General features: G+C 48.4%; 1 protein-coding gene across 3 annotated transcripts in view; it reads left to right on the top strand.

Moving 5' to 3' along the window:
- The first annotated feature begins 4,957 nt into the window (after positions 1–4,957).
- Positions 4,958–24,083, top strand: part of LOC148442951 (protein transport protein Sec23A) — a 141,211-nt gene continuing 122,085 nt past the window's right edge. Inside the window, exons 1-2 of one of the 3 annotated variants that reach the window (XM_088463468.1) lie at positions 4,958–5,154; positions 23,098–23,339. In XM_088463468.1, coding sequence (XP_088319594.1) covers positions 23,119–23,339 — 221 coding nt within the window. In that variant the 5' untranslated portion in view covers positions 4,958–5,154; positions 23,098–23,118. Of the gene's footprint in view, positions 5,155–5,275; positions 5,297–9,680; positions 9,700–23,097; positions 23,340–24,083 lie in introns of those variants that run through there. The other 2 variants (XM_088463469.1, XM_088463470.1) reach the window with 2 other exon arrangements.

Genomic DNA, 24,083 nt, shown 5'->3' on the forward strand with positions numbered 1-24,083 from the left:
CGTGTGCATCTGTCAGCGTGGGTGCATCTGTGTCAGCGTGGGTACGTCTGTCAGCGTGGGTGCTTCTGTGTCAGCGTGGGTGCGTCTGTGTCAGCGTGGGTGCATATGTGTCAGCGTGGGTACGTCTGTCAGTGTGGGTGCGTCAGAGTCAGCGTGGTTGGTATATCTGTGTCAGCATGGGTGCGCCTGTGTCAGCGTGGGTGCGTATGTGTCAGTGTGGGTACGTGTGTCAGTGTGGGTGCGTCTGAGTCAGCGTGGGTGCGTCTGTGTCAGCGTGGGTGCGTCTGAGTCAGCGTGGGTGCGTCTGTCAGCGTGTGCATCTGTCAGCGTGGGTGCATCTGTGTCAGCGTGGGTACGTCTGTCAGCGTGGGTGCGTCTGTGTCAGCGTGGGTGCGTCTGTGTCAGCGTGGGTGCATATGTGTCAGCGTGGGTACGTCTGTCAGTGTGGGTGCGTCAGAGTGAGCGTGGTTGGTATATCTGTGTCAGCATGGGTGCGTCTGTGTCAGCGTGGGTGCGTCTGTCAGCTTGGGTCCGTCTGTGTCAGCGTGGGTCCGTCTGTGTCAGCGTGGGTGCATATGTGTCAGTGTGGGTACGTCTGTCAGTGTGGGTGCGTCAGAGTCAGCGTGGTTGGTGTATCTGTGTCAGCATGGGTGCGTCTGTGTCAGTGTGGGTGCGTCTGTCAGCTTGGGTCCGTCTGTGTCAGCGTGGGTGTGTCTGTCAGCGTGGGTGCGTCTGTCAGCGTGTGCATCTGTCAGTGTGGGTGCGTCTGTGTCAGCGTGGGTGCGTCTGTCCGCGTGTGCGTTTGTCAGCGTGGGTGCGTATGTGTCAGTGTGGGTGCGTCTGAGTCAGCGTGGGTGGTGTATCTGTGTCAGCATGGCTGCGTCTGTCAGCGTGGGTCCGTCTGTGTCAGCGTGGGTCCGTCTGTGTCAGCGTGGGTGCGTCTGAGTCAGCGTGGGTGCGTCTGTCAGCGTGTGCGTCTGTCAGCGTGGGTGCGTCTGTCAGTGTGGGTGCGTCTGTCAGCGTGTGCGTCTGTCAGTGTGGGTGCGTCTGTCAGCGTGTGCGTGTCAGCGTGGGTGCGTCTGTGTCAGTGTGGGTACGTGTGTCAGTGTGGGTGCGTCTGAGTCAGCGTGGGTGGTGTATCTGTGTCAGCATGGCTGCGTCTGTCAGCGTGGGTGTGTCTGTCAGTGTGGGTCCGTCTGTGTCAGTGTGGGTGCGTCAGAGTCAGCGTGGTTGGTGTATCTGTGTCAGCATGGGTGCGTCTGTGTCAGCGTGGGTCCGTCTGTGTCAGCGTGGGTCTGTCTGTGTCAGCGTGGGTGCGTCTGAGTCAGCGTGGGTGCGTCTGTCAGCGTGGGTGCGTCTGTCAGCGTGTGCGTCTGTCAGCGTGGGTGCGTCTGTGTCAGCGTGTGCGTTTGTCAGCGTGGGTGCGTATGTGTCAGTGTGGGTGCGTCTGAGTCAGCGTGGGTGGTGTATCTGTGTCAGCATGGCTGCGTCTGTCAGCGTGGGTCCGTCTGTGTCAGCGTGGGTGCGTCTGAGTCAGCGTGGGTGCGTCTATCAGCGTGGGTGCGTCTGTCAGCGTGTGCGTCTGTCAGCATGGGTGCGTCTGTGTCAGCGTGGGTGCGTCTGTCAGCTTGGGTCCGTCTGTGTCAGCGTGGGTGCGTCTGTATCAGCGTGGGTACGTCTGTCAGCTTGGGTCCGTCTGTGTCAGCGTGGGTGCGTCTGTCAGCGTGTGCGTCTGTCAGCGTGGGTGCGTCTGTCAGCGTGTGCGTTTGTCAGCGTGGGTGCGTATGTGTCAGTGTGGGTACGTGTGTCAGTGTGGGTGCGTCTGAGTCATCGTGGGTGGTGTATCTGTGTCAGCATGGCTGCGTCTGTCAGTGTGGGTCCGTCTGTGTCAGCGTGGGTGCGTCTGAGTCAGCGTGGGTGCGTCTGTCAGCGTGTGCGTCTGTCAGCGTGGGTGCGTCTGTCAGCGTGGGTGCGTCTGTCAGCGTGTGCGTGTCAGCGTGGGTGCGTCTGTGTCAGCGTGGGTGCGTCTGTCAGCGTGGGTGCATATGTGTCAGTGTGGGTACGTCTGTCAGTGTGGGTGCGTCAGAGTCAGCGTGGTTGGTGTATCTGTGTCAGCATGGGTGCGTCTGTGTCAGTGTGGGTGCGTCTGTCAGCTTGGGTCCGTCTGTGTCAGCGTGGGTCCGTCTGTGTCAGCGTGGGTGTGTCTGTCAGCGTGGGTGCGTCTGTCAGCGTGTGCATCTGTCAGTGTGGGTGCGTCTGTGTCAGCGTGGGTGCGTCTGTCCGCGTGTGCGTTTGTCAGCGTGGGTGCGTATGTGTCAGTGTGGGTGCGTCTGAGTCAGCGTGGGTGGTGTATCTGTGTCAGCATGGCTGCGTCTGTCAGCGTGGGTCCGTCTGTGTCAGCGTGGGTCCGTCTGTGTCAGCGTGGGTGCCTCTGAGTCAGCGTGGGTGCGTCTGTCAGCGTGTGCGTCTGTCAGCGTGGGTGCGTCTGTCAGTGTGGGTGCGTCTGTCAGCGTGTGCGTCTGTCAGTGTGGGTGCGTCTGTCAGCGTGTGCGTGTCAGCGTGGGTGCGTCTGTGTCAGTGTGGGTACGTGTGTCAGTGTGGGTGCGTCTGAGTCAGCGTGGGTGGTGTATCTGTGTCAGCATGGCTGCGTCTGTCAGCGTGGGTGTGTCTGTCAGTGTGGGTCCGTCTGTGTCAGCGTGGGTGCGTCTGAGTCAGCGTGGGTGCGTCTGTCAGCGTGGGTGCATCTGTCAGCGTGTGCGTCTGTCAGTGTGGGTGCGTCTGTCAGCGTGGGTGCGTCTGTGTCAGCGTGGGTGCGTCTGTCAGCGTGGGTGCGTCTGTGTCAGCATGGGTGCATTTGTGTCATTGTGGATGCATCTGTGTCAGCGTGGGTGCATCTGTGGGTGCATCTATGTCAGCGTGTGTGCGTATATGTCAGCGTGGGTGCGTCTGTGTCAGCGTGGTTGCGTCTGTGTCGGAGTGGGTGCGCCTGTGTCGGAGTGGGTACATCTGTGTCAGCGTGCGTGTGTGTATCTGTGTCAGTGTGTGTGTATGTGTCTGTGTCCATCAAATACACAGGGTAGTGTATAGATCCCCTTCAGTATTTGTACCTGGGAGTGACGTGCAGTGACGATGGAAGTACAGTACCATGCCTATACAGTCCACAAAAAGAAGAAATTTGTTCACTCGCCACAGGTTTTTATGCCCCCTCTGTGGCCACGTGGATATTAGGGAATGACATTGGACAGTACTTGATTACGACAGTGTGCAAGTACCGACATATGATGTGGGGGGAGGGGGGGGGCAGATGATGGCGTGACTGAGAGTCGATGCAGGAGGGGGAAGCGATGGTGTGCTAACAGACGACTCAGGGGGAGATGGTGTGGCTGAGAGACACAGGTGGCAGGAAATTACACAAGGGGCACACATCTAGGTGAACCGCTGTTGTATGATGATGACCTTATTAATATTCCTACACAAACAGGCATCATCCGGACGATGTGACCTACATGAATAGTGAATACCGACTGAAGATGCCGTCTTCCAGGGAAGGTACGTTTCCACATTGTGAAAAACAGCCATGTAGGTAAGGTGCATATGGAAAGGAAAGTTCACAGAGTGACGAGAAATGGGTGTCATGTCATGCTTGCACGCCCCATTTAAAGTGACCACGCCCCTTCTGTTATTTGACTGTGCCCATTTTTTGCCGCGCGCCTTAGGCATGCAAATATTTTTCCCTTGTCTGTCTGTGTGTGTGTTTGTGGGGTGCGCCGTTCTTCTTGCCCTGAGCTCCAAAGACCCTAGTTACGCCACTGCTATGGGGGTATTACTACCAGGCCCGCCAAGAGCCATGGCGGGCCTCGGTAATAGGGGGCGTGGCCTAATCACGGTAGGTGTGGCCACGCCCCCTTTTCCCGAGAAAAAAAAAAGAAAAGATTTGCGCGCAAAGCCAGGGGGGGGCGCGATCAGTGTGATCGCTCCCCCGCACAGGAGACTGCTGCGGCTGCAGCGTGGGTGCGTCTGCAGCCACGAGCAGTCTCCAACTGCGGCTCAGCACACGCTGTGTGCTGGGCTGCTGTGAGGGGGGGGGGTGGCGCTTGACCCAGGCCCCCACGGGCCCCTCAGGAAGCCCGGGCCCGGGTAATCTGTACCCGCTCCCCCCCCCTCTCAGCGCCCCTGATTACTATTGTATATGGGTACTACTATAGGAGTACTACCATGGGGTTTTACTACTATATATGGGCACTACTACAGGGGCATTACTATGTATGTATATATGTATATATATGTGTGTATGTAAATATATATATATATACATATATATATATATATATATATATATATATATATATATAGTGTAGGGGTAGGAGGCACCAGTCAAAATTTTGCCTAGGGCACCAAATTGGCTAGGGCCAGCTCTGATTCTTGGAATAGTAAAAAACTCAGGAATCGCGAACCTGGGAGCTTGTACAGAGAAGACGGAGCTTGTACAGAGGAGGCGGAGCTTCGGGTGGATATGGGCGGGCTATAGGCTGGACATGGAAAGCTGTCACATGATCACAGTAGTAGTAGTGCAGCTGTTTGTCTGAGGATGCTGCTCTGTTCGTCGTTGCTGGACAGATGGCATCTTGTTGGCTGTAATAGGAGAGCGCTGTGTGTGGATACTAGTGACTAGTTGGCTGTAGTAGGGGCACAGGAGGGTCTATAATAAATATGAGCAGAGTGTCTGTTAATGTCCGCTATGATAATTCTGGTTATATACTTAGGTGTAATAATGCGCCTGTGTGCAAAAGGTTTTACCGCTGGGTTCTTGAATACTGTGGTACTACAAGTCCCAGCACGAGCTATCAGCATTAGTGAGTGGTGGAAGCACAGGGGTGTAGTACTAGGAGGAGATGCTGCATGTACAGGCACGCCCGGGCCCCTGTGCTGTATGCGTAGCTGGGGGCTGTGTTATAGAGCGTCTGCAGCGGCCCTGACTCATGTCTCTGCTGCTCGGTGTCTATAGCCAGCTGTCAGTCTCTGGCTATTCCCAGCTCCTTGACGTGGCACAGGGCGCCGCCATCTTGTGACGTCAGGCGGGGGCCGGGGCACTAGGGGCAGCAGACACCGGCGAGGAGTGTAGTGATAGAGAACTGCTGGGCTGGAGGTAGAGAGGTGAGTGCCAGTGCTCACTCCCTGTGCTGTAAGTGGGCACATAAGCAGGCAGTGTGTGGTGGGCAGTTTGAGTAGAGTGAGTGTGAGCTCCTCGGGCTGAGTGGCAGTCACAGGAGGGAATGATTATGGATTACTGTGGAAGGTAACCTGGTGGGTAACAGACCTGCTGCTGCCACATACATGGCTGAGTGTGAGGCATAGGTGGCTGGGTCCTGTTGTCTCCCCGGCTGACTCCTCATTCACAAAAATAAACTTTTCCTCCTTGTTCTCAAGTAACGGTTCTACTTGCCTCCTCACCAGGACTTTCCCCGTCCTGGGAACTTACACACTCACTGGGTTTGCTGTATTTTCTACTTTTGGGTTGACCCTTTTGTCTGGTATCTTATATTTTATAGTGTGTGTTTTTTTTTTGAGGTTTGAAGCATAAAGTTCTTGTCATTAATGGCATATAGTAATGCAAAAGGAGGAAAGTGAGGCGTGTGTATAGTTTTGTTATTGCACTCATGCAAACTGCCCTCCAGGTTCTTATACCCAGGGGAACAATTTTACAGATAGTTAATTTTACAGGGAGTTATGAATTGCTGGGATGTTGCTAAGGCGCTAATTATACAGGTTTCATTCTCCTTAGCAGCAGCATTTTCTATGTTCTTTTGCTGTTTACATTGCAGGTTGCTTTACTGCAGGTTGATAGATGTTTTCTTCTTAACCGTTTGATGACTGGAAAGGTCCCCACCCACCTCTTTCATGACCAGACCGACTTTCACATTTTTCTGCTGTGATATATATGCAATATGTGTTAAAAATAAAATAAAATCCACCCATAGTTTCTTTAATGTACTTTGTGAGCAATTCATTTCCTATGCAGGAATTTAGTTCTCGTGCTAAGTGAGTAGCACCGAGGCTGCAATTATTGCGGATTAAGTAGTACTTCAGAGTTAGTAGCGACCTGACAGTTGCATCGCGCCCAGGAGCTGTGGATAACCATGGGCATTATTGCTGAAAGTAGGGTCCTTAGCCAGGGAAGTAAATTCCCACATAAAAATGTAGTCGCCCTTGTGCAAACCCCAGCTATTTAGCCAAAATGTAACTAGTCATGAGTATAAAACGATACTTAACCTGTGTTATTCTGATCTTACGATTATACAGCCTAGGAAGGAATGTTCGACTTTAGTTTTAGAAGGTATTTCTACCCCCTGATGAAATATCTTGACTGCACATGGTGGGGGTTTGGGTGTCACATTCATGTTATGAAGCATTCATCCATTTTCCCATGAGTGCTTACCACCCATGGAAATTGCACAAGCGATGTACAGTATGTATATTGGTAGTTGACATTTATTAATGTGATTTTTTTCCAACTAGACTATATTATAGTTATGTCAGTGAATGGGCATTGGTATGCTTTTTAAATAGCATCCTCAATGGTGTATCTATTAAATAAAATTATTGTACTAATGCCTTAGAATGGGTTCTCCTGAATATCAGGGCAAGACCCACCTAGGCATGTGTACATAACAGGATTAATCAAAACAAAACCACCCAGTCTGACTATTACTAAAACATCAAATTCCTATATTACCATCACTATTTATAAAAATTACTATCACAATTATCATATGTATTGATAGTCGCGGTACTGCTATGTCCCTTCCATGTACTAAAGATAACTTGCTGGCCCAGCGGTAGTGATCACGGCTATCCTGCTAGTTACATCCCTGGCATATTGGAGGAGTGAAAGACTCCTCCAAGGAATCTTACACCGCCCATGAGTACAGTGTCAGACTTTCAGATCTAGGAGCTAGCTGGAGGTTGTGGGAGAGGGATCTTATGATTATTATTATTATCATCATTTATATGGCGCCACAAGTGTTCCACAGCACCTTACAAAGTATATAAATAAGTAACCAGTGACTTACAATACAATACAAAGCAGGACATGGATAATAAACATAGCTATATTAGCGACCTTTACACCCACATAAGCAGCTGAGTGTTAGTTGCCCTAGTGGGGAGTAAGAGATAAATTAAAATACAGTAAGGAGAAGCACAAGAGGGTAGAGGGCCCTGTTCGTAAGAGCTTACATTCTAAAAGGGAGGGACAGACAAACAGGAGTGACACAGATGGGGTAGGCGGGTAGGAAGTAAGTTGTAGCAGCAAGTTAGGATGATAACTGGAAGGCTTTAATGAAGTAGTGGGTCTTAAGAGCTTGTTTGAATGATTGTAGAGCGGTGCAGAGTCTGATGGAGAGAGAAAGGGAGTTCCAAAGGTGGGGAGCAGCACGGGCAAAATATTGAAGGCGGGAGTGGGAGGAAGTAATTAATTGGCATGAAAGGTGGCATTTATTAAGTGAACGAACAGGGCGGACAGAAGAGTGAAGGGAGAGATCAGAGACGTAAATGGGAGAGGAATGGGTGAGGGCTTTGTAAGTGAGTGTGAGAATCTTGAATTGGATTCTGGAAGGGGAGGCAGCTGTAGAGCACTTGGAGAGGAAGGTGAGCCTAGCACTAGTAGCAGCATTGAGGACAGGCTGGAGAGGAGAGAGATGGGATTTGGGGAGGCCAGATTAGAGGAGGTTACAGTAGTCCAATCTGGAGATGACCAGTGAATGTATGAGGGTTTTGGTGCCATCCTGGGTAAGAAAGGGTCTGATCTTGGAAATAATCTTGAGATGGAAACGACAAGACTGTGAGAGGTTCTGAATTTGTGGTTTGAAGGAGAGGGAAGAGTCCAGGATGACTCCAAGACAACGCACTTTGGGACTAGATGAAATAGTTATGCCATCTATTGCTACAGGGCTTGACAAATCCCGGGGGCCAGGTCGCCATGGCGACCAGATTTTGCTGCCTGGCTACCAGATTTTGCAGTGAGGGAGGAAGCAGATCCTCATCAGCTTCGGCAGAGATTCATGCCTATAGTATTGCGGTGTTCATATCATGCACAGGAGTGCATATGCTGAGTATCGCCTGCGGTGACTGCTGTGCCTGTGTCTGTCCCGGCCTGCGCTGGCTACTTCTCTCCATCCTGGCCTGCTCTGATCCCTGCTGTCTGTCCCAGTCTACGCTGATCCTCCTGTACGTCCCCGGCTGTCTACTGTCTCTTATCTCCGGCTGCAAAGAGCTCTCCGGTAGTAGGGTCTATGCGTGGCCAGGGATTGCGGAGCGGCTTCAGAGGGATAGTGGTGTGACCATGAGGGGAGCGGGGTTTTGTTGTACTTTCTGGCACCATTGTTTTATGTGAAATGTGGTCCATTATTACTGGAAGGTAGAGCAGGGGAGCTGTGCAGAGCAGTGAGAGGGCCTCCATTTTACTGTATCCATTCAATTGTGACCATTTTGAGGACTAGTATAGTGTGTATAACAGGTGCATAACACACACAGCTGTGCTCATTACTCCTGTAATTTTTTTGGGGGGGGCGGTGGTCTGTCTCCTACTATGTCATCCTGGCTCCTAGATTTTAGAAAAATGTGTCAAGCCCTGTATTGATAAAGAAATAGTGGGAAATGAGGTTATGTGGGAGGGTGGGAAGACGATCAGCTCAGTGTCACAAGCTGTGGCAGCGGCTTGTTTCCCACCGGCTCGGGACCTATACTGACTCAGAATCCGGTTCCGCTGATTACCAAGCATCGGGGATACTGCAGAGAGTGACTCATACTCCATATGCTGCTGATTGGCTGCTCCTCCTATTTGTAGCTTCCAGATTCATTCCCCCTCGTCGGTTATAGAGTTTCCTCCTACAGCTCGGTCTGGTTGTTCCAGCTATCCTCCGTGATTGTCTACACTTCAGCCGCCGCTTCTATTTACCACTCTCTGTCTCCCTCCATGCTGCCTTCCAGGCTTCAGCAGGTAGCTCAATTATTCAAGACTGTTGTTCCACTCTGCTCTGAATGCTGTTAGCTTGCTGTCTGTTTTCACCATCCACATGCTGTGTTCAGTGTATGCAGGCCCAAGCCTTTGGGTCCGTGCTTCCTCTGTATAATCAGCAGATACAGCTTTCTCAGCCCTACTGTGTGTAATCAAACTGTACATTTACACCTCAACTATTCACCATCCTCATGCTGTGCTCAGTGTATGCAGGCCCAAGCCTTTGGGTCCGTGCTTCCTCTGTATAATCAGCAGCTACAGTTTTCTCAGTCCTACTGTGTGTAATCAAACTGTACATTTACACCTGAACTATTTTCAGCCTTGTTATCCTGCCCTCCTGGCAGGCAACTCATCTAGCCAAGTTATCCTGCCCTCCTGGCAGGCAAATCATCTAGCCAAGTTATCCTGCCCTCCTGGCAGGCAACTCATCTAGTCAAGAAATCCTGCCCTCCTGGCAGGCAACTCATCTAGCCAAGAAATCCTGCCCTCCTGGCAGGCAACTCATCTAGCCAAGAAATCCTGTCCTCCCGGCAGGCAACCCATCTAGCCAAGAAATCCTGCCCTCCTGGCAGGCAACTCATCTAGCCACGAAATCCTGCCCTCCTGGCAGGCAACTCATCTAGCCAAGAAATCCTGCCCTCCTGGCAGGCAACTCTACAAACCAAGTTTTCCTGCCTTATCTGGTGAGACACTTTTCCATAACACTCAGTCTTAGACATATTAAGTTTGAGAAATCGCTGGGACATCCAGGAAGAAATAACAGAGAGACAGTTGGAGATATGAGTCAGTAGAGAGGGGGAAAGATCAGGTGAGGAAAGATAGTATCATCAGCATAGAGATGATAATGGAGGTCAGAAAAGCGTATGAGTTTACCTAGTTAGGACGTATAGAGAGAATAGGAGAGGTCCAAGAACAGAACCTTGGGGAACACCCACTGTAAGAGGCTGTGAGGGGGGAGGAGGAGTCATGAGAGAAAACAGAGAAAGAACGGTCCGAGAGGTAAGAGGACAGCCAGGAGAGAGAAGTGTCACATAGACCAAGGGAGTGAAGGATATGCAGCAGAAGAGGGTGATACTAGGCTTAAAGTGGTTTACGTCATCAGAGAATTGTTTAAGCCTTTGGAACCAAACTCCAAAAACCTGCATTGCTGCACAGAGAATAATTACATGTATTTATAGCGCTGTATAATATGATTTACATAGAATATAGTCTGGAACACATGAACCTCTTTCACATATTGGAGCGTCGGTCAATATCTCCAGTTCATAAATATGAAATCCAAACCGGTCATGAAATATGCAATAGTGTATAATATGCAAAGAGTGGTGCTTAACAATGTCTGCCGGTGGTTGCTTTGATAATGGATACTTATATGGATTCTTCTATGACTATGCTGCCCATGCATTATATCAGCCCAGCACATGCTGATTACATAAATTATATTATGATTATACAGCCTTCTACTGTGGAGCTTTGGCATCTGAATGGGATTTCGCTACTGTCCTGGCTGTCACTAAACAAGGTTCCACTACTGGCCTGGTTGCCGCTATACCTGAACCTAGTAATGGCCATGGAATCCTGTAAAATCGATGTGTGATTGGTTTAAATCAGGGATGGGCAACCTCAGGCCCGGGGGCCATATAAGGCCCGCGGAACCATTTGGTCTGGCCCTCAGCATTTTCTGCTAGCCTCATCTGGCTAGCAGGGTGCCTAGAATGGCACCATGCAGCCAGAATCTATGCAGCAGTGCCGCCTGGAGCATCCTTAGGACGCTTCAGATGGTCACACCGCTGCCCTTACAGCTCCCTGGTGCATTGTCAGGATTCTCTGGGCTTTACTGTAATCACCGGCGATTGTGGCCTCGTCCCCACCGCGTCCACAAAAAAATTTGTGTATGTATGTATACATATATATATATATATCTATCAAAATGGTCCTCGGCAGAAAAAAGGTTCCCCACCCCTGGTGGTTTAAAGCATCGGTAGAAAACATTGGTAGTTTAACCATTGATAGTTGAGTGCTGCTTATGCGCAGACATCGGACTGCCTCTGCCAATGTTTCATCTCTTTTGGGTGCCGCCATTTATGATATAAATACTTGCCATTAGTCATAGACCATTGATGGTTGTAAATCATCGATGTCCATCCCTACCTGATCCTGTCGCTGGTGTGCCTGGTACTAAACCCAGTGATGCTGCTATTTAGGCTGTCATTAAGCTTTAAGTTGTTGCTGGCTTCCCTGGCACTAAGCCTGATTCAGATGCTGGCCTGTCTGGCACTAAACTCCTGCTGCTGACCCAAGTTGTTATTCTCAGATCCCCAAGCTGATGGATGGATACTAATGTAGGGGCTGCACTGATAGTACTTTTAATGCATATTAGCTACATAAATGGACCATGAACTTGCTGAATGTATATGTGTGGACTCAGATTTAGTTATGCTGCACCATAGTTTTATTTTTCTACAAAAACTATAATAATGTTTATAGTATATAATTAGTTATTCTTACAATGTTGGTGCTTGTCATCATTTCTTTGGTTAGACCATATGCTTTATTTATTAACATATCTAAATATAACACCACCATATTCTCTTGTGCTGTTCTGTTAAACACACACGTTAGTCATTAAAACTGTGTATGAAGATGGAATATATCACTCGGTTTGGTCCCACTAGTACTTACAGTACCTTGCAAAAGTATTCACACACCCTTGCATTTAAACGGGGGTGGAGTTAAAATTGATTGTTTGAAGGTGTGCATCATTTCATTCACAACTGTGAAGTTGTGTTTTTTTTTTAATATTGTGAATCAAACAACATTTAGGACAACATAGTAGAAAACTTCAGCGTGCATAACTATTCACCCCCCTAAAGTCTGTACTTTGTCGAACCACCTTTTGTGGCAATTACAGCTGCACGTCGCTTTGGATAAGTCTCTATGGGCTTGCCACATCTTGCCCCTGGGATTTTTGCCCATTTTTTCCAAGGCACAACTGCTCCAGCTCCTTCATGTTGGATGTGAACAGCAATCTTCAAGTCTGACCACAGATTCTCAATTGGATTGAGATCTGGGCTTTGACTAGGCCATTCCAACACATTTTAAATGTTTCCCCTTAAACCACTCGAGTGTTGCTTTAGCAGTATGCTTCGGGTCATTGTCCTGCTGGAAGGTGAACCTCCGTCCCAGTCTCAAATCACAGGCACTGAAACAGGTTTTGATCAAGAAAATCCCTGTATTTAGCACCATCCATCTTTCCCTCGACTCAAATCAGTTTCCCAGTCCCTGCTGCTGAAAAACATCCCCACAGCATGATGCTTCCACCACCATGTTTCATTGTGGGGATGGTGTTCTTGGGGTGATGGGATGTGTTGGGTTTGAGCCATAGCATTTTTCCTTGGTGGCCAAAAAGTTCAATTTTAGTCTCATTTGACCAGAACACTTTCCTCCATACATTTGGGGAGTCGCCCACATGCCTTTTGGCAAACTCAAATCGTGTCTTCTTATTTTTATCATTAAGTAATGGATTTTTTCTGGCCACTCTTCCATAAAGCCCAGCTCTCTGGAGTGTACGGCTTATTGTGGTCACATGCACAGATACAGTAGTCTTTGCTGTGGAACTCTGCAGCTCCTTCAGGGTTACCTTTGGTCTCTGTGCTACCTCTCTGATTAATGCCCTCCTTGCCCGGTCTGTGAGTTTTGGTGGACCGCCCTCTCTTGGCAGGTTTGTTGTGGTTCCATGTTCTTTCCATTTGATGATGATGATGGATTTGATGGTGCTCCGGGGGATCATCAAAGATTTGGATAAGCTGTGGCGGCGGGCTCCCACTCCATGGAGGCATACCCCGCAGGTCCTCTAGACCACCATGGATTACAGCGGCAGCTCTAACCTCCCCAAATTCGGGACAGGACCCTCCATTGGGCAGTGTTTTCTTAGGTGCTGGCTTCCATCGCGGACCGTCTGGTGGTCTCGAACGCTCTCCCCCATAGGGAATTACCCCAAACAGCCATCCCCCCTTCTCAGGGTATACCACATATATTGCAGTCTCCCCCTGGGCCTCAGACTGTTAATCCATATACGGGGTTACCTATGTATATTCAGTCTTTGGTGACACAGCAGTCCATCATTCCCTTCAGGATCTCCCGCAGGTGGGTCAACCACCATGGGTGGATGTGTTCTCCAGTTCAGTCCAGAGTTTGGCAGCCTCTTCTTCAGCCTTTCAAACTATGCTACGGAGTGACAAGCCTCACAAGGCATCTAAACGCCCTGTTATGTCATCCCAGTCTGTGCAACTATCAGACTCGGATGCGTCCTCAGATGAGGGGGAATTGCCTGAGGACTCTGACTCGGATTCCCCTGTCCGGGAAGTGGAAACGAAATCTTCCATTACTTTGTCGGCATTGGTGAGGACGGTGCGGTCCATCCTTGATATAGAGGATGGAGCACTGGCCCCTAAATCCATGTATCCAAATTTTAAGCACCAAAAGTGACTTTGGCTGTTTTTCCTCTATTTGACCAGCTGACTGATCATATGGCGGAGGCCTGGCAGTCGCCTAGTAAAAGGTTCCAGCCGCAAAAACGTTTGGCATCTAGTTATCCGTTTCCTGCAAGTCATTGCAAATAGTGGGAAACCCCGCCTCTGGTGGATTCTCACGTTACTCGCTTGATCAAGAGTGCTACCTTGCCTATGCCTTCCATTTCATCCCTAAAGGATCCTACAGACAGGAAAGTGGGATACTTGTTTAAAATCAATTTATTCTCTCTCAGGGGCGGTGGCCCATCCGTCCATGGCCATCTCTTGGGTGGCTAAAGCCATTGAGAGCTGGGCCAATGTACTGGAAAATACTTTTCTTGAGGAAACTCCGGAGGTTCAGAGAGCTTTAGTGGGACAGATGAGGGATGCCGCTTCCTGTATTGGAGAACCGTCTTTGGTGCCAGTCTTCTGACTTCCAGAGTATTGGCGGCAGCGATGTCTGCTCGACGGTCTTTGTGGCTCCGTTCTTGGAGAGCAGATGCGGATTCCAAGAAAGGCCTGGAGGCCTTACTCTTTAATGGGAGATTTTGTTCGGCCCATACCTGGACAAAATTGTTGACACCCTGGCAAAGTCTAAGTCTGTTTTTCTGCCATCGGTGGCTGCGCCTTCTAAGGCTAGTACCTAGGCTTTCGGTCCTTTCGTACTCAAGGGAAGTCCAAGGGTCGAGGGTCAGTCCTTCCTGAGACAGTCGTCAACCAAGGCCGCCCCTAAACCAAAGAAGCAGGCATGGAGTACTAGACGCGCTGCTTCCAAGCCAGAGGCTAAGCCTTCAGCCTGATGAGATGGGCTTCTCTCTGGGGGATCCCAGAGTAAGAGGCCGACTTCTTCAATTCGCCCAGTGCTGGTGCAATACCACCACGGATGCTTGGGTACGAGAAGTGGTCTCTCGGGTACGTCCTTTCCTTTCGTCACAGACCCCTCCAACAGTTCTTCATGCATGAGTCTTTCTCAGGACAAGACCAAGGTTCAGGTAGCCATAGAGTCCTTGCTGAAAGCAGGGGTCATTGTTCCTGTTCCGCTTTCTCAACGCGGGACGGGTTACTACTCTACTCTTTCTGGTTTCGAAACCCAATGGGTCTCATCGGCCTATCCTCAACCTGAAGTCGCTGAACAAGTTCCTCAGAGTGCCCAAATTCAGGATGGAAAATTTGCATTCCATCATTCTGGCTATGGAACCGGGGGGATTATATGGTCTCCCTGGACATCCAGGACGCCTACCTCCATGTTCCTATAGCACCTTCACACCAGTGGTATCTGAGGTTTGCTATACGCCAGCATCTCTTCCAATTTCAGGCTCTGCCCTTTGGTCTTTCCATGGCTCCAAGGGTGTTCACCAAAATTATGGCTGTTATGGCTTCTGCCGTATCTGGACAACCTCCTATTGCTGGCAGGCTCTCCGGAGGTACTTCTACAACATCTGCACTTGATGATCGCTTGTCTGCAAGTGCACGGGTGGCTGATAAACTGGAAAAAGTCCTCCCTGATTCAGTCACAAAAGATGGTTCATTTGGGAGCCCTTCTGGACTCTTATCAGCAAAGGATCTTTCTGACTCCAGAAAAGATTTCCTCCCTACAACTACGAGTGAGCAGTTGCCTGAGGAGTTCCCAGGTGTTGGTTCACTCGACAATGAGGGTTCTGGGTTCCATGATGTCGGCGTTCGACATAGTGGAATATGCCCAGTTCCATTCCAGGCCCCTGCAGGGACTGATTCTATCCAAATGGAACGGGTTACCACACCGGATCCGGTCTCAGATGCTGGTGTTGTCTCTGGAGTTGCGCATGTCACTGGCTTGGTGGATTCAGACATCTCCTCTCACCAAGGGTCGCCCCTTTTGGATCCCGGACTGGGTTCTGCTCACGACAGATGCCAGTCTCCGGGGTTGGGGTGCAGTGACGGGTCCACTTCCACTTCAGGGCCGTTGGACTGCGGAGGAAGCGGTTCTTCCTATCAACATTCTGGAACTTTGGGACGTGTACAGGGCCTTCCAATTGTCCGGTCATGCTCTTCAAGGAAGGGCCGTGCAAGTTCAGTCCAACAACGCCACCACAGTGGTGTACATCAACCGTCAAGGGGGAACGATGTCAGAGGTGTCACGCATCCTTTCTTGGGCGGAGTGCTACCTTCCGGCCATCTCGGCAGTCTTCATTCCAGGAGTCCTCAATTGGGAGGCAGACTTCCTCAGCCATCACGACGTGCATCCAAGGGAATGGTCGCTTCACCCAGAGGTATTTCAGCTACTCGTGGACAGGTGGGGACTGCCGGGGGCGGACCTCATGGCCTCCCGTCACAATCACAAGTTACCCGTGTACGGGTCCAGGACAAGAGATGCCGGCGCAAGCCTGGTGGACACGCTGTCAGTGAAATGGACCTTTCAGCTGGCGTATCTATTCCCTCCGATATCCTTGCTCCCTCGGGCCCTTCGGAAATTCAAACAGGACGGCGGCACGCTTCTGCTGGTGGCTCCGGCTTGGCCCAGACGTCCTTGGTACTCCGATCTTCGGAGCATCTCCATCGACGCTCCGGTCACTCTGCCTCAAAGTCGGGACCTGTTATCTCAGGGTCCCTGCCTTTACCCGGATCTGGGTCATCTGTGTTTGACGGCGTGGCTCTTGAGACATCCATCTTAAGGTCCCGGGGTTTTTCCAGCTCAGTCATCAGCATGATGCTGCAGGCGCACAAGCCTGCTTCCGGCAGAATTTACCACAGAGTGAGGCATACTTATTTTCAGTGGTATGAGTCTAGAAACTACGATCCTCAGGTGTTTTCGTGTTTCTATGATTTTGGCGTTCCTCCAGTCTGGTTTGGATTTAGGCTTACGCCTCGCTTCTTTGAAAGTTCATGTGTCTGCACTATCTGTGTGGTTTCAGCATAGGATAGCTACACTGCCAGATGTCCACACCTTTTCCAGGGTGTTCTCAGGATTCAGCCTCCCTTTGTTCCACCAGTGGCTCCTGGGATTTGGCGGTGGTGTGGTGCTTCGGGCCCTATAGGGTCCTCCATTCGAACTGCTTGAGTCGTTGGAACTCAAGTGGTTAACTGTTAAGACTGTTTTTCTCCTGGCAATTGCTTCAGCCAGGAGGGTGTCAGAATTGGGGGCGCTTTCCTGTCGTCCTCCTTTTATGATTTTTCACCAGGACAGGGCAGTGCTTCGCACTCGTCCCTCTTTTCTTTCTAAGGTGGTTTCTAAGTTCCACATTAATCAGGAAATTGTTGTGCCGGCCTTTCAATCTTGATCTCTCGGGTGGTGAGGCTTCCTTGGATGTGGTCTGTGCTCTCAGGGTTTACTAGTTCCATTCGGAAGTCGGATTCCTTGTTCGTCCTCTTTTGGTTTTCACAGGAGGGGTTGGCCTGCCAAAAAACAAACTATAGCCCGTTGGCTTCGTTTGGTTATTTGTGAGGCTTATACACGGGAGGGTTTGCCTGTTCCAGCCTCTATTAAGGCTCATTTTACTCTGTCTGTAGGCCCTTCGTGGGCAGCTAGCCGTGGCGCTTCGGCTGTTCAGCTGTGTAAGGCGGCCACGTGGTCTTCCATCCAGACCTTTTTACAGTTCTATGCTTTTGCCACCTTCGCCTCTCAGGATGCTTCCTTCGGGCGCCGGATTCTCCTTTCAGCACAGGAGCGTCCCCGCCCTTAGTTGGACTGCTTTGGGACATCCCCAAGGTCAACCCTGTGGACCCCCTATGGACCCTGAAGAAGAAAATGAGAAATATGGTAAGAACTTACCTTTGTTATCTCTCTTTCTTCAAAGTCCATAGGGTCTACAGGGCGCCCACCCTGACGCACCTGGCTTCATATGGGCTGTGTGGCTGGTCACTGGTTTTCCGTCTCCCTTTCTGTGAGTATGGTTCTTGTGTGTTCCAGTCTTCCTTCTCGCTTTTTCCCCCTCCGGCCTTGGCTACTTACCAACTGAGGTGCCTGTGGCTCGGGGCGGGGCCTAGAGGAGGATGGACCCAGTGGATCCTGGGAGCAGCAAAAGCTTTAACTGCGTGGTACCCATGGATCCAGATCCAGCTATACCCCAAGGTCAACCCTGTGGACCCTATGGACTTCGAAGAAAGAGAGATAACAAAGGTAAGTTCTTACCATATCTCTCATTTTTGTGCAGATCCATCACACAAAATTCAGATTAAAATAATAAATTACAGGTTGTAATGTAACACAAAAGGTAAAAAGCCAAGGGGGGTGAATACTTTTGCAAGGCACTGTATAACACAACAAAAATCTCCCCGGTCTCACCTAACAGGGTGATTTTCTTCTCATAACCTGACCCCCCCCCCTCGTCTTGCTTCAATCTGCCCCCCCCTTCCTGTTCCACCATTACTCCTACCTCTGTTTATTTTCCCTACCTCTTCTATACCCTGCTGCTTCCTAGTTTTTCTCATCATAACTCTCCCACCCTTCTCACTCATTCAGTCTAGCCCCCTGTTATTCCTTCAGCTTCTCGCTACTCTCTACTTCTCTCTCGCCCCCCCTTCTTATGGGGTAATCATCTGGTTTATGCGGGGTTATTGTCATTGTTTATTATTGTATTTGTTGCATAGCTTGACTTTCTAATTTGTACATCCATTTTCTGATGGTACCCCTATCTTCATGATTTTTGTCATTATTCATTGGTTACTTTTTATTATATCTTGTAAACTAATCAAATTATATGATTATAAAAAGCAAAAACTGTGTGAATGAGCAATTTAAAGGCCCCCAAAAATCTGACGGCCTCTTCGTCGATTTCCCTTGATCTGACCAGAATCTCTGATCTGCTGGTCAGAACTGCCAATCAGCTGCCATCAATCTTCGCATGTTAAAAATCCCTGATTTGCTGATCCCGAGCTAATATTTTGGTCGGGATCGGCAAATCAGGAAAATCCAACATGTTGGATTTCACCAATGCCCCGGCATCTGGGGATCAGGGCATTACCCCAGTACATTGCAGATACTTAGGGGCCTCTAGACATAGGCCAGTGGTTCTTATCTCCATTCCTTAAGTACCCCCAATAGGTCAAGTTTTCTGGATTTCTTTAATCATGCACAGGTGAATTAATCTATTTTGCTGGGACGATAATTAGCCCACCTCTTTTCACAGACAAAAATCCTGAAAATACGACTTGTTGGGGCTACTTGAGGACTGCAGTTGAGAACCACTGACATAGGCTTTAGCTATGTATGCACTATACATTTTTGGGCAGATTTGCCAATAATTGGGTGATGGGCCTCATTTATTGTACAGTGTGTATGAACGATCGTTTCATTGTTTCACTGATAAAATGGCTAAAAAACACCCACAAACGCATTCCTTCGATTATACGATCTGTTGGTCAAGAACGAAAATCCCATATTGCCTATGCTTTTTCCTGAGTACCTCACCATCCTTGTGGGCGGACATATTCAAATTCAAAGTGAAATTCTCCAGGTATTTCATTTAAATTGTATAGTGTGTAGCACAGATATTGGGACCGTGATTTTGTCGAAAAACTGTCCCAATTATTGGTTCGATCAAAAAAATAACATAGTGCGTACCTAGCTTAAAGGGCTACTGATATAAAGTCATGTGCAAAACAAAGTACACCTTGGCCCTCATTCAGAGCCGTACGCTCTGAGCAGAGCGCACGCTCTGAATGAGGGCCGGGCTCCATGAAAATGGAGCGTTCTCCTAGACGCTCGTATAGCTGTGGGTCACCACCCACAGGCTATACGAGCATGCATTGTGATGGCCGCGATGGTCGTGACCATCGCGACCATCGAAATTGCGAGCCGGAGCCTGCGGTTGAGGTTTTCAACCGCAAGCTCCGGAGTGATTTTGGCTCTATCAGAGCCAAAATCACTCCCACTGACATCACTAGTGATGTCAGTGGGCCGGCTTTTGACGGGAGGCGTTCCCGTGGGAACGCCCCCGTAAGGGAGGCACGCCCCCGGCACGCCCACCAAAGGGGGCGTGCTGTCAATCAACATTGACAGCACGCCCCCTTTGATCGGACACAACGAGCGAAGGACTTTCCTTCGCTCGTCGCGTCTGGCGCACGCCCCCGTCAGGGAGGCACGCCCCCGGCACGCCCACCAAAGGGGGCGTGCTGTCAATCAACATTGACAGCACGCCCCCTTTGATCGGACACAACGAGCGAAGGACTTTCCTTCGCTCGTCGCGTATGGCGCATGCGCACGACGGAGCTCCCTCCGTCGTGCGCATGCTCAGTCCATAACATCGACCCACTTGCGAGCGGACAGCCGCTCGCGAGTGGGTCTGAATCAGGCCCCTTATTCCTTGTGATAGCTCAAAATAGATTCTAACATGAAAAAAGCATGTGCTTAGAAGTAAATACAGCCCTGCTGCTACCTTTACTTTGTCATTATTTCTTCAACAGAAATAGGCCAATATCAGTCATGTGTGAAAAGTTAGTTAGCACATGCCATGAAGGGAGGGGGGGGGGGGTCAGTTAGTTGCGAGGTTCCCTCAGAAATTGGAGGCTTAAGTGCTGGCAGCTGTTCAGGTAGTAAAGTTGTAGTAAGTGACCGCGATTTAAGATAGGATTTCTTCATTGATTTCATACAGAAGCAAGTGATGGAGGAAATACTGTAATTGTCAGGTAGAGTGCAGCCCACTAATAGAATCTGCCCCATGATTTAATAAATAAAATGATTATAGTCAAATACTGCTTATCAGGTGTACTTTATTATTTGGTCATGAAGAAGTGTTCCCACCTCTATATGAAAGGAGACACTTTTGCAGTTCAGGCTAGAGCATTCAGGTTTGTGTTAATATGAGATCTGCAATAATCTCAGAGAAACAGGTGCAGTCTGTAGATGACACACTGTGGGCTCTATTTATTAACATTATTTTGACTAAAATAAAGTCAAATTATTTTAGTACCACCTATAGTTATTACAGGGCAGTTGGAGTAGAATTCGTAAAATTCTACTCCAACCCCTAAGTATTACTTATTTTTAGTAAAGCAGATCGCATTTCCCATAACTGTAATGGGAAATGTGATCCGACCAGAGGGCCTGATTCAGAGCCGCTCGTAAGCGGCTGCTCGTTCGCTCCGAGTGATGTTCGCACATCTGCGCATGCGTATGGGTTGTAATGCGCATGCGCCAACCAGTCAGTGCGGTCGGAAATCGTGTGCTCGCAAAATAGCGAATGCCCGCTAATTTGAGTGTCAGGATGAGGCGTTTCTGGGTGATAACAGGGGAAGGTGCTTGAAAACAGGGAGTGGAGATCCGAACGCAGGCGTGCCAAACGGTCAAAACGGGTGTTTTAAGGGTGTGCATAATTAACAAAGCAGCGTCATCGACCACGTCACTTGGTTGTCTTTTAGCCTGAACTGCTCGCATGATTGCGGTAGGAAAATACTACCACAAGAATAGCGAGCAGTTCATACGCCTTTCGATGTACTCGATTAGTCAAATAAATAGCGGAGATGACGTATGATGCGAGTGGCCAAGGGACGTCTTTACAAAATAGCGAGCGCATGTTTCGTTCGCTCGCTCGCTCAGACATAGAGGCGTCAACAGACCGCAAAGAGCGAGCGCTCAATTTAAATAGCCATCCCCTTTTTCTGAACGAGCGTCCGCAAATAGCATCCGGCTCTGAATCAGGCCCAGAGTTTCTAAAAATAAATTGTGATAAAATATCGGGGAAAGCCCTGTGATAATATTGCCACCTGGAAGTGGCGTTATCTAGGGTCTCCCCCGGTTACCGGACTCCTGCCCTGCTCTACCGAGGAGAGCAGAGCCGGGAGCCAGTCCCAGTAATCAGCTGTGTGGTCTAAACAGACCGCAAGCTGATTAAAGAAAAAAAAAAAAAAATAGTAAAAAAAAAAATGTACTTACCTGACTCCAGGGACCGGTGATCAGGCCTCCGGTGATGACTCCCCTCTGGTCAGCTGGTCTCCCATAGTTACTGCTGCCTGGTCATCAGGTGATCGGGCCCCAGTGCAGTATGGGAGATCACCTGACTGGAGGAATGGAGAACATCACCGGAGTCCCGGAGCATTCAGGTAAGTGTAATTAAGGGAGAGGGGGGTCGCGGGGGGTCTGCAATCGCGGGGGCGGGGCTTAGCACCAGGGGCGGGGCTTAGCGCTGGGGGGGTAGCAGCGGTGACCGGTCGGCGCATGTGCGGGCACTTAATCACGATATTTTTTGCGAAAATACCGTAATAAGGCTCCGAAGGGGATTCGCAGGGACAGAGCTTTATCGCAAGCTCTGTCCCTGCAAGGGATTTGTATTAAATCCCTGTGATATTGCCTGAATTCGCAATGTGAATTCAGTCGTTAATATCACACTACAATCTGAATTCAATATGCGGATTGTAGTAAATAGAGCCCTGTATCACATAAATAATAAGAATTAACTTTTATTTCGATAAATTAAAACAGGATAAAGCTCAGATACATCATGTAATCATCAAATAGAAAGACAGTGAATAATTAATAATTAAACTTGGTCAGAAAGGTATAACAGTATATTTATATACAAATTTAGCAGCAGGAGACGTCAAAAGTGCTTAGTGCAATCAAAACGTCCATAAGAAAGATATCCTAGTCATTAAATAGATGTAACGACATTTAAATTGATACATAATTAATTAGTGATTACATATAATCAAAATGATACAAACGTGTTGACATAAAAATTAGCAGCAGAAAACGTCAAAGGTACACATGAGTCACAAAAGATATTGTGAAGCTGATCCTCTTAAAACAAATGTAGACATAAATGTCATCAATTAATCGATGATTAATTGATGACATTTATGTCTACATTTGTTTTCATTTTCGCCTTCTATACTTTTTCATGTTTTATCAAATAACAATGTGTTCTATCTAACAACAATGTGTTTATTTATATTAATGTGATGTTATTTTACTTGCGTAAGAGGATCAGCTTCACAATATCTTTTGTGACTCATGTGTATCTTTATCTATGCACTAGTGGAATATTAGCACTTTGCACTTTGTATTGGTCACTAGTGGAATCAATATTGGATGGTATGACAATAGTTATTGTTCATGCTCGCACATACATGTTTACTGATTTAGTTTTTTTGATACCCACCTAAGGATACCTTTCAATTGCACTAGCACTTTGACGTTTTCTGCTGATAATTTTTATGTTTTCACTAATTCATTAATTAATTATTTATCAATTTAAATGTCGTTACATCTATTTAATGACTAGGATAGCTGTGTAGTAAGGAGTAATAGAACATTTCCACCGATACTGTGTAAGAGACATTAAACATAGCAAAACATTATTAGAACTTTATGTTATTGCTGCCAAATGTGTTTCTACAGGCTACTGAACCATGGTGTGTGCTTTTTATTCACACATTAATTCTTCATATTAGCGTTTTTTTGGTGAATAAATCTTTATTTTGTTTTTTATAATCTAAAAAAACTTCTAATCTCTTATCTCACAAAGGTTTAAACGATGCGTCAGGGCAAGTGTAAGAATTGGCTACAAATAAAACCATATGATTTTGCAGTGCACTTTCTATTAGTCTTATAAAGTTTTACTCAGATGGCAGTGACTTTGTACCTGTTTGTTTTAGGTTGCATGTGAACAACTGACCATGGCAACGTTTCTGGAGTTTATTCAGCAGAATGAAGACAGGGATGGGGTCCGCTTCAGCTGGAACGTTTGGCCATCTAGTCGTTTGGAGGCCACAAGAATGGTGGTCCCAGTAGCCTCCCTCTTCACTCCGTTAAAAGAGAGGCCTGATCTGCCTCCTATACAATATGAGCCTGTCCTGTGTAGCAGAACCACCTGCCGGGCTGTTCTCAATCCCCTGTGGTAAGTGTCCCTGATATTTTAGATCCAGTGTAAAATCAAAACATGAAAAATATAAAAACAGCAGCGACTCCTGGAAACACAAAACTAAACCGCTCGGGACTCTAAGAGGGGTATTCAATATGGAGCGATGTTTTCGCACCGATGACGTAATTTTCGGAGGTTTTGGTTTTACACCGTATTCAATTTCAAAGTCTTTTCTCAGGTTCGAAATAGGTGGCGAAAAAAAGTGCAGAATTGGGGTTTAGGGGTGCAGGCTTTAAAAAAAATAGCCTGCACCCTTCAGAATGACCCCTTGAAACGATCTTTTGTCGAGACACCCCAAAAAAAGCACTTTGAATTTGGGGGCCAAAAAAAAAAATGTTCGGGGACAAAGTTAAAAAATAGCAAACTTGACTCTGGGGGGGGTCCCCAAGTATGCCCCAGGTGGTTTTTTCATTGCAGCTGCTTGCGGCAGGTGAGTTTTTCATGATTTTTTTCAAGTCACTTTAGCAACTTTAAAATATGCTGTCCCCCATTTTCAAGTACCCCAAATTTGCTGGGCATAGTTATTTTTCCCCCAAAAAAATTCTAAATGCTCTTCTGCATCACTATCTTCAAAGTCGCATTTATGCACTTGCGGCTATTAGAAACCCCGACTTCCTTCAGTAGTTAAAAATGGGGGTACCCATAGTGATCCCCCATATCTACACATCTTTAGGGGGGTCCCTAGAATATTTCCCGAAAATTCCCGTTTTTGTTGAACCT

The sequence above is a fragment of the Taudactylus pleione genome, unplaced genomic scaffold, assembly GCF_031769625.1.
Source record: "Taudactylus pleione unplaced genomic scaffold, aTauple2 ptg001381l, whole genome shotgun sequence".
NCBI classification, from domain to species: domain Eukaryota; kingdom Metazoa; phylum Chordata; class Amphibia; order Anura; family Myobatrachidae; genus Taudactylus; species Taudactylus pleione.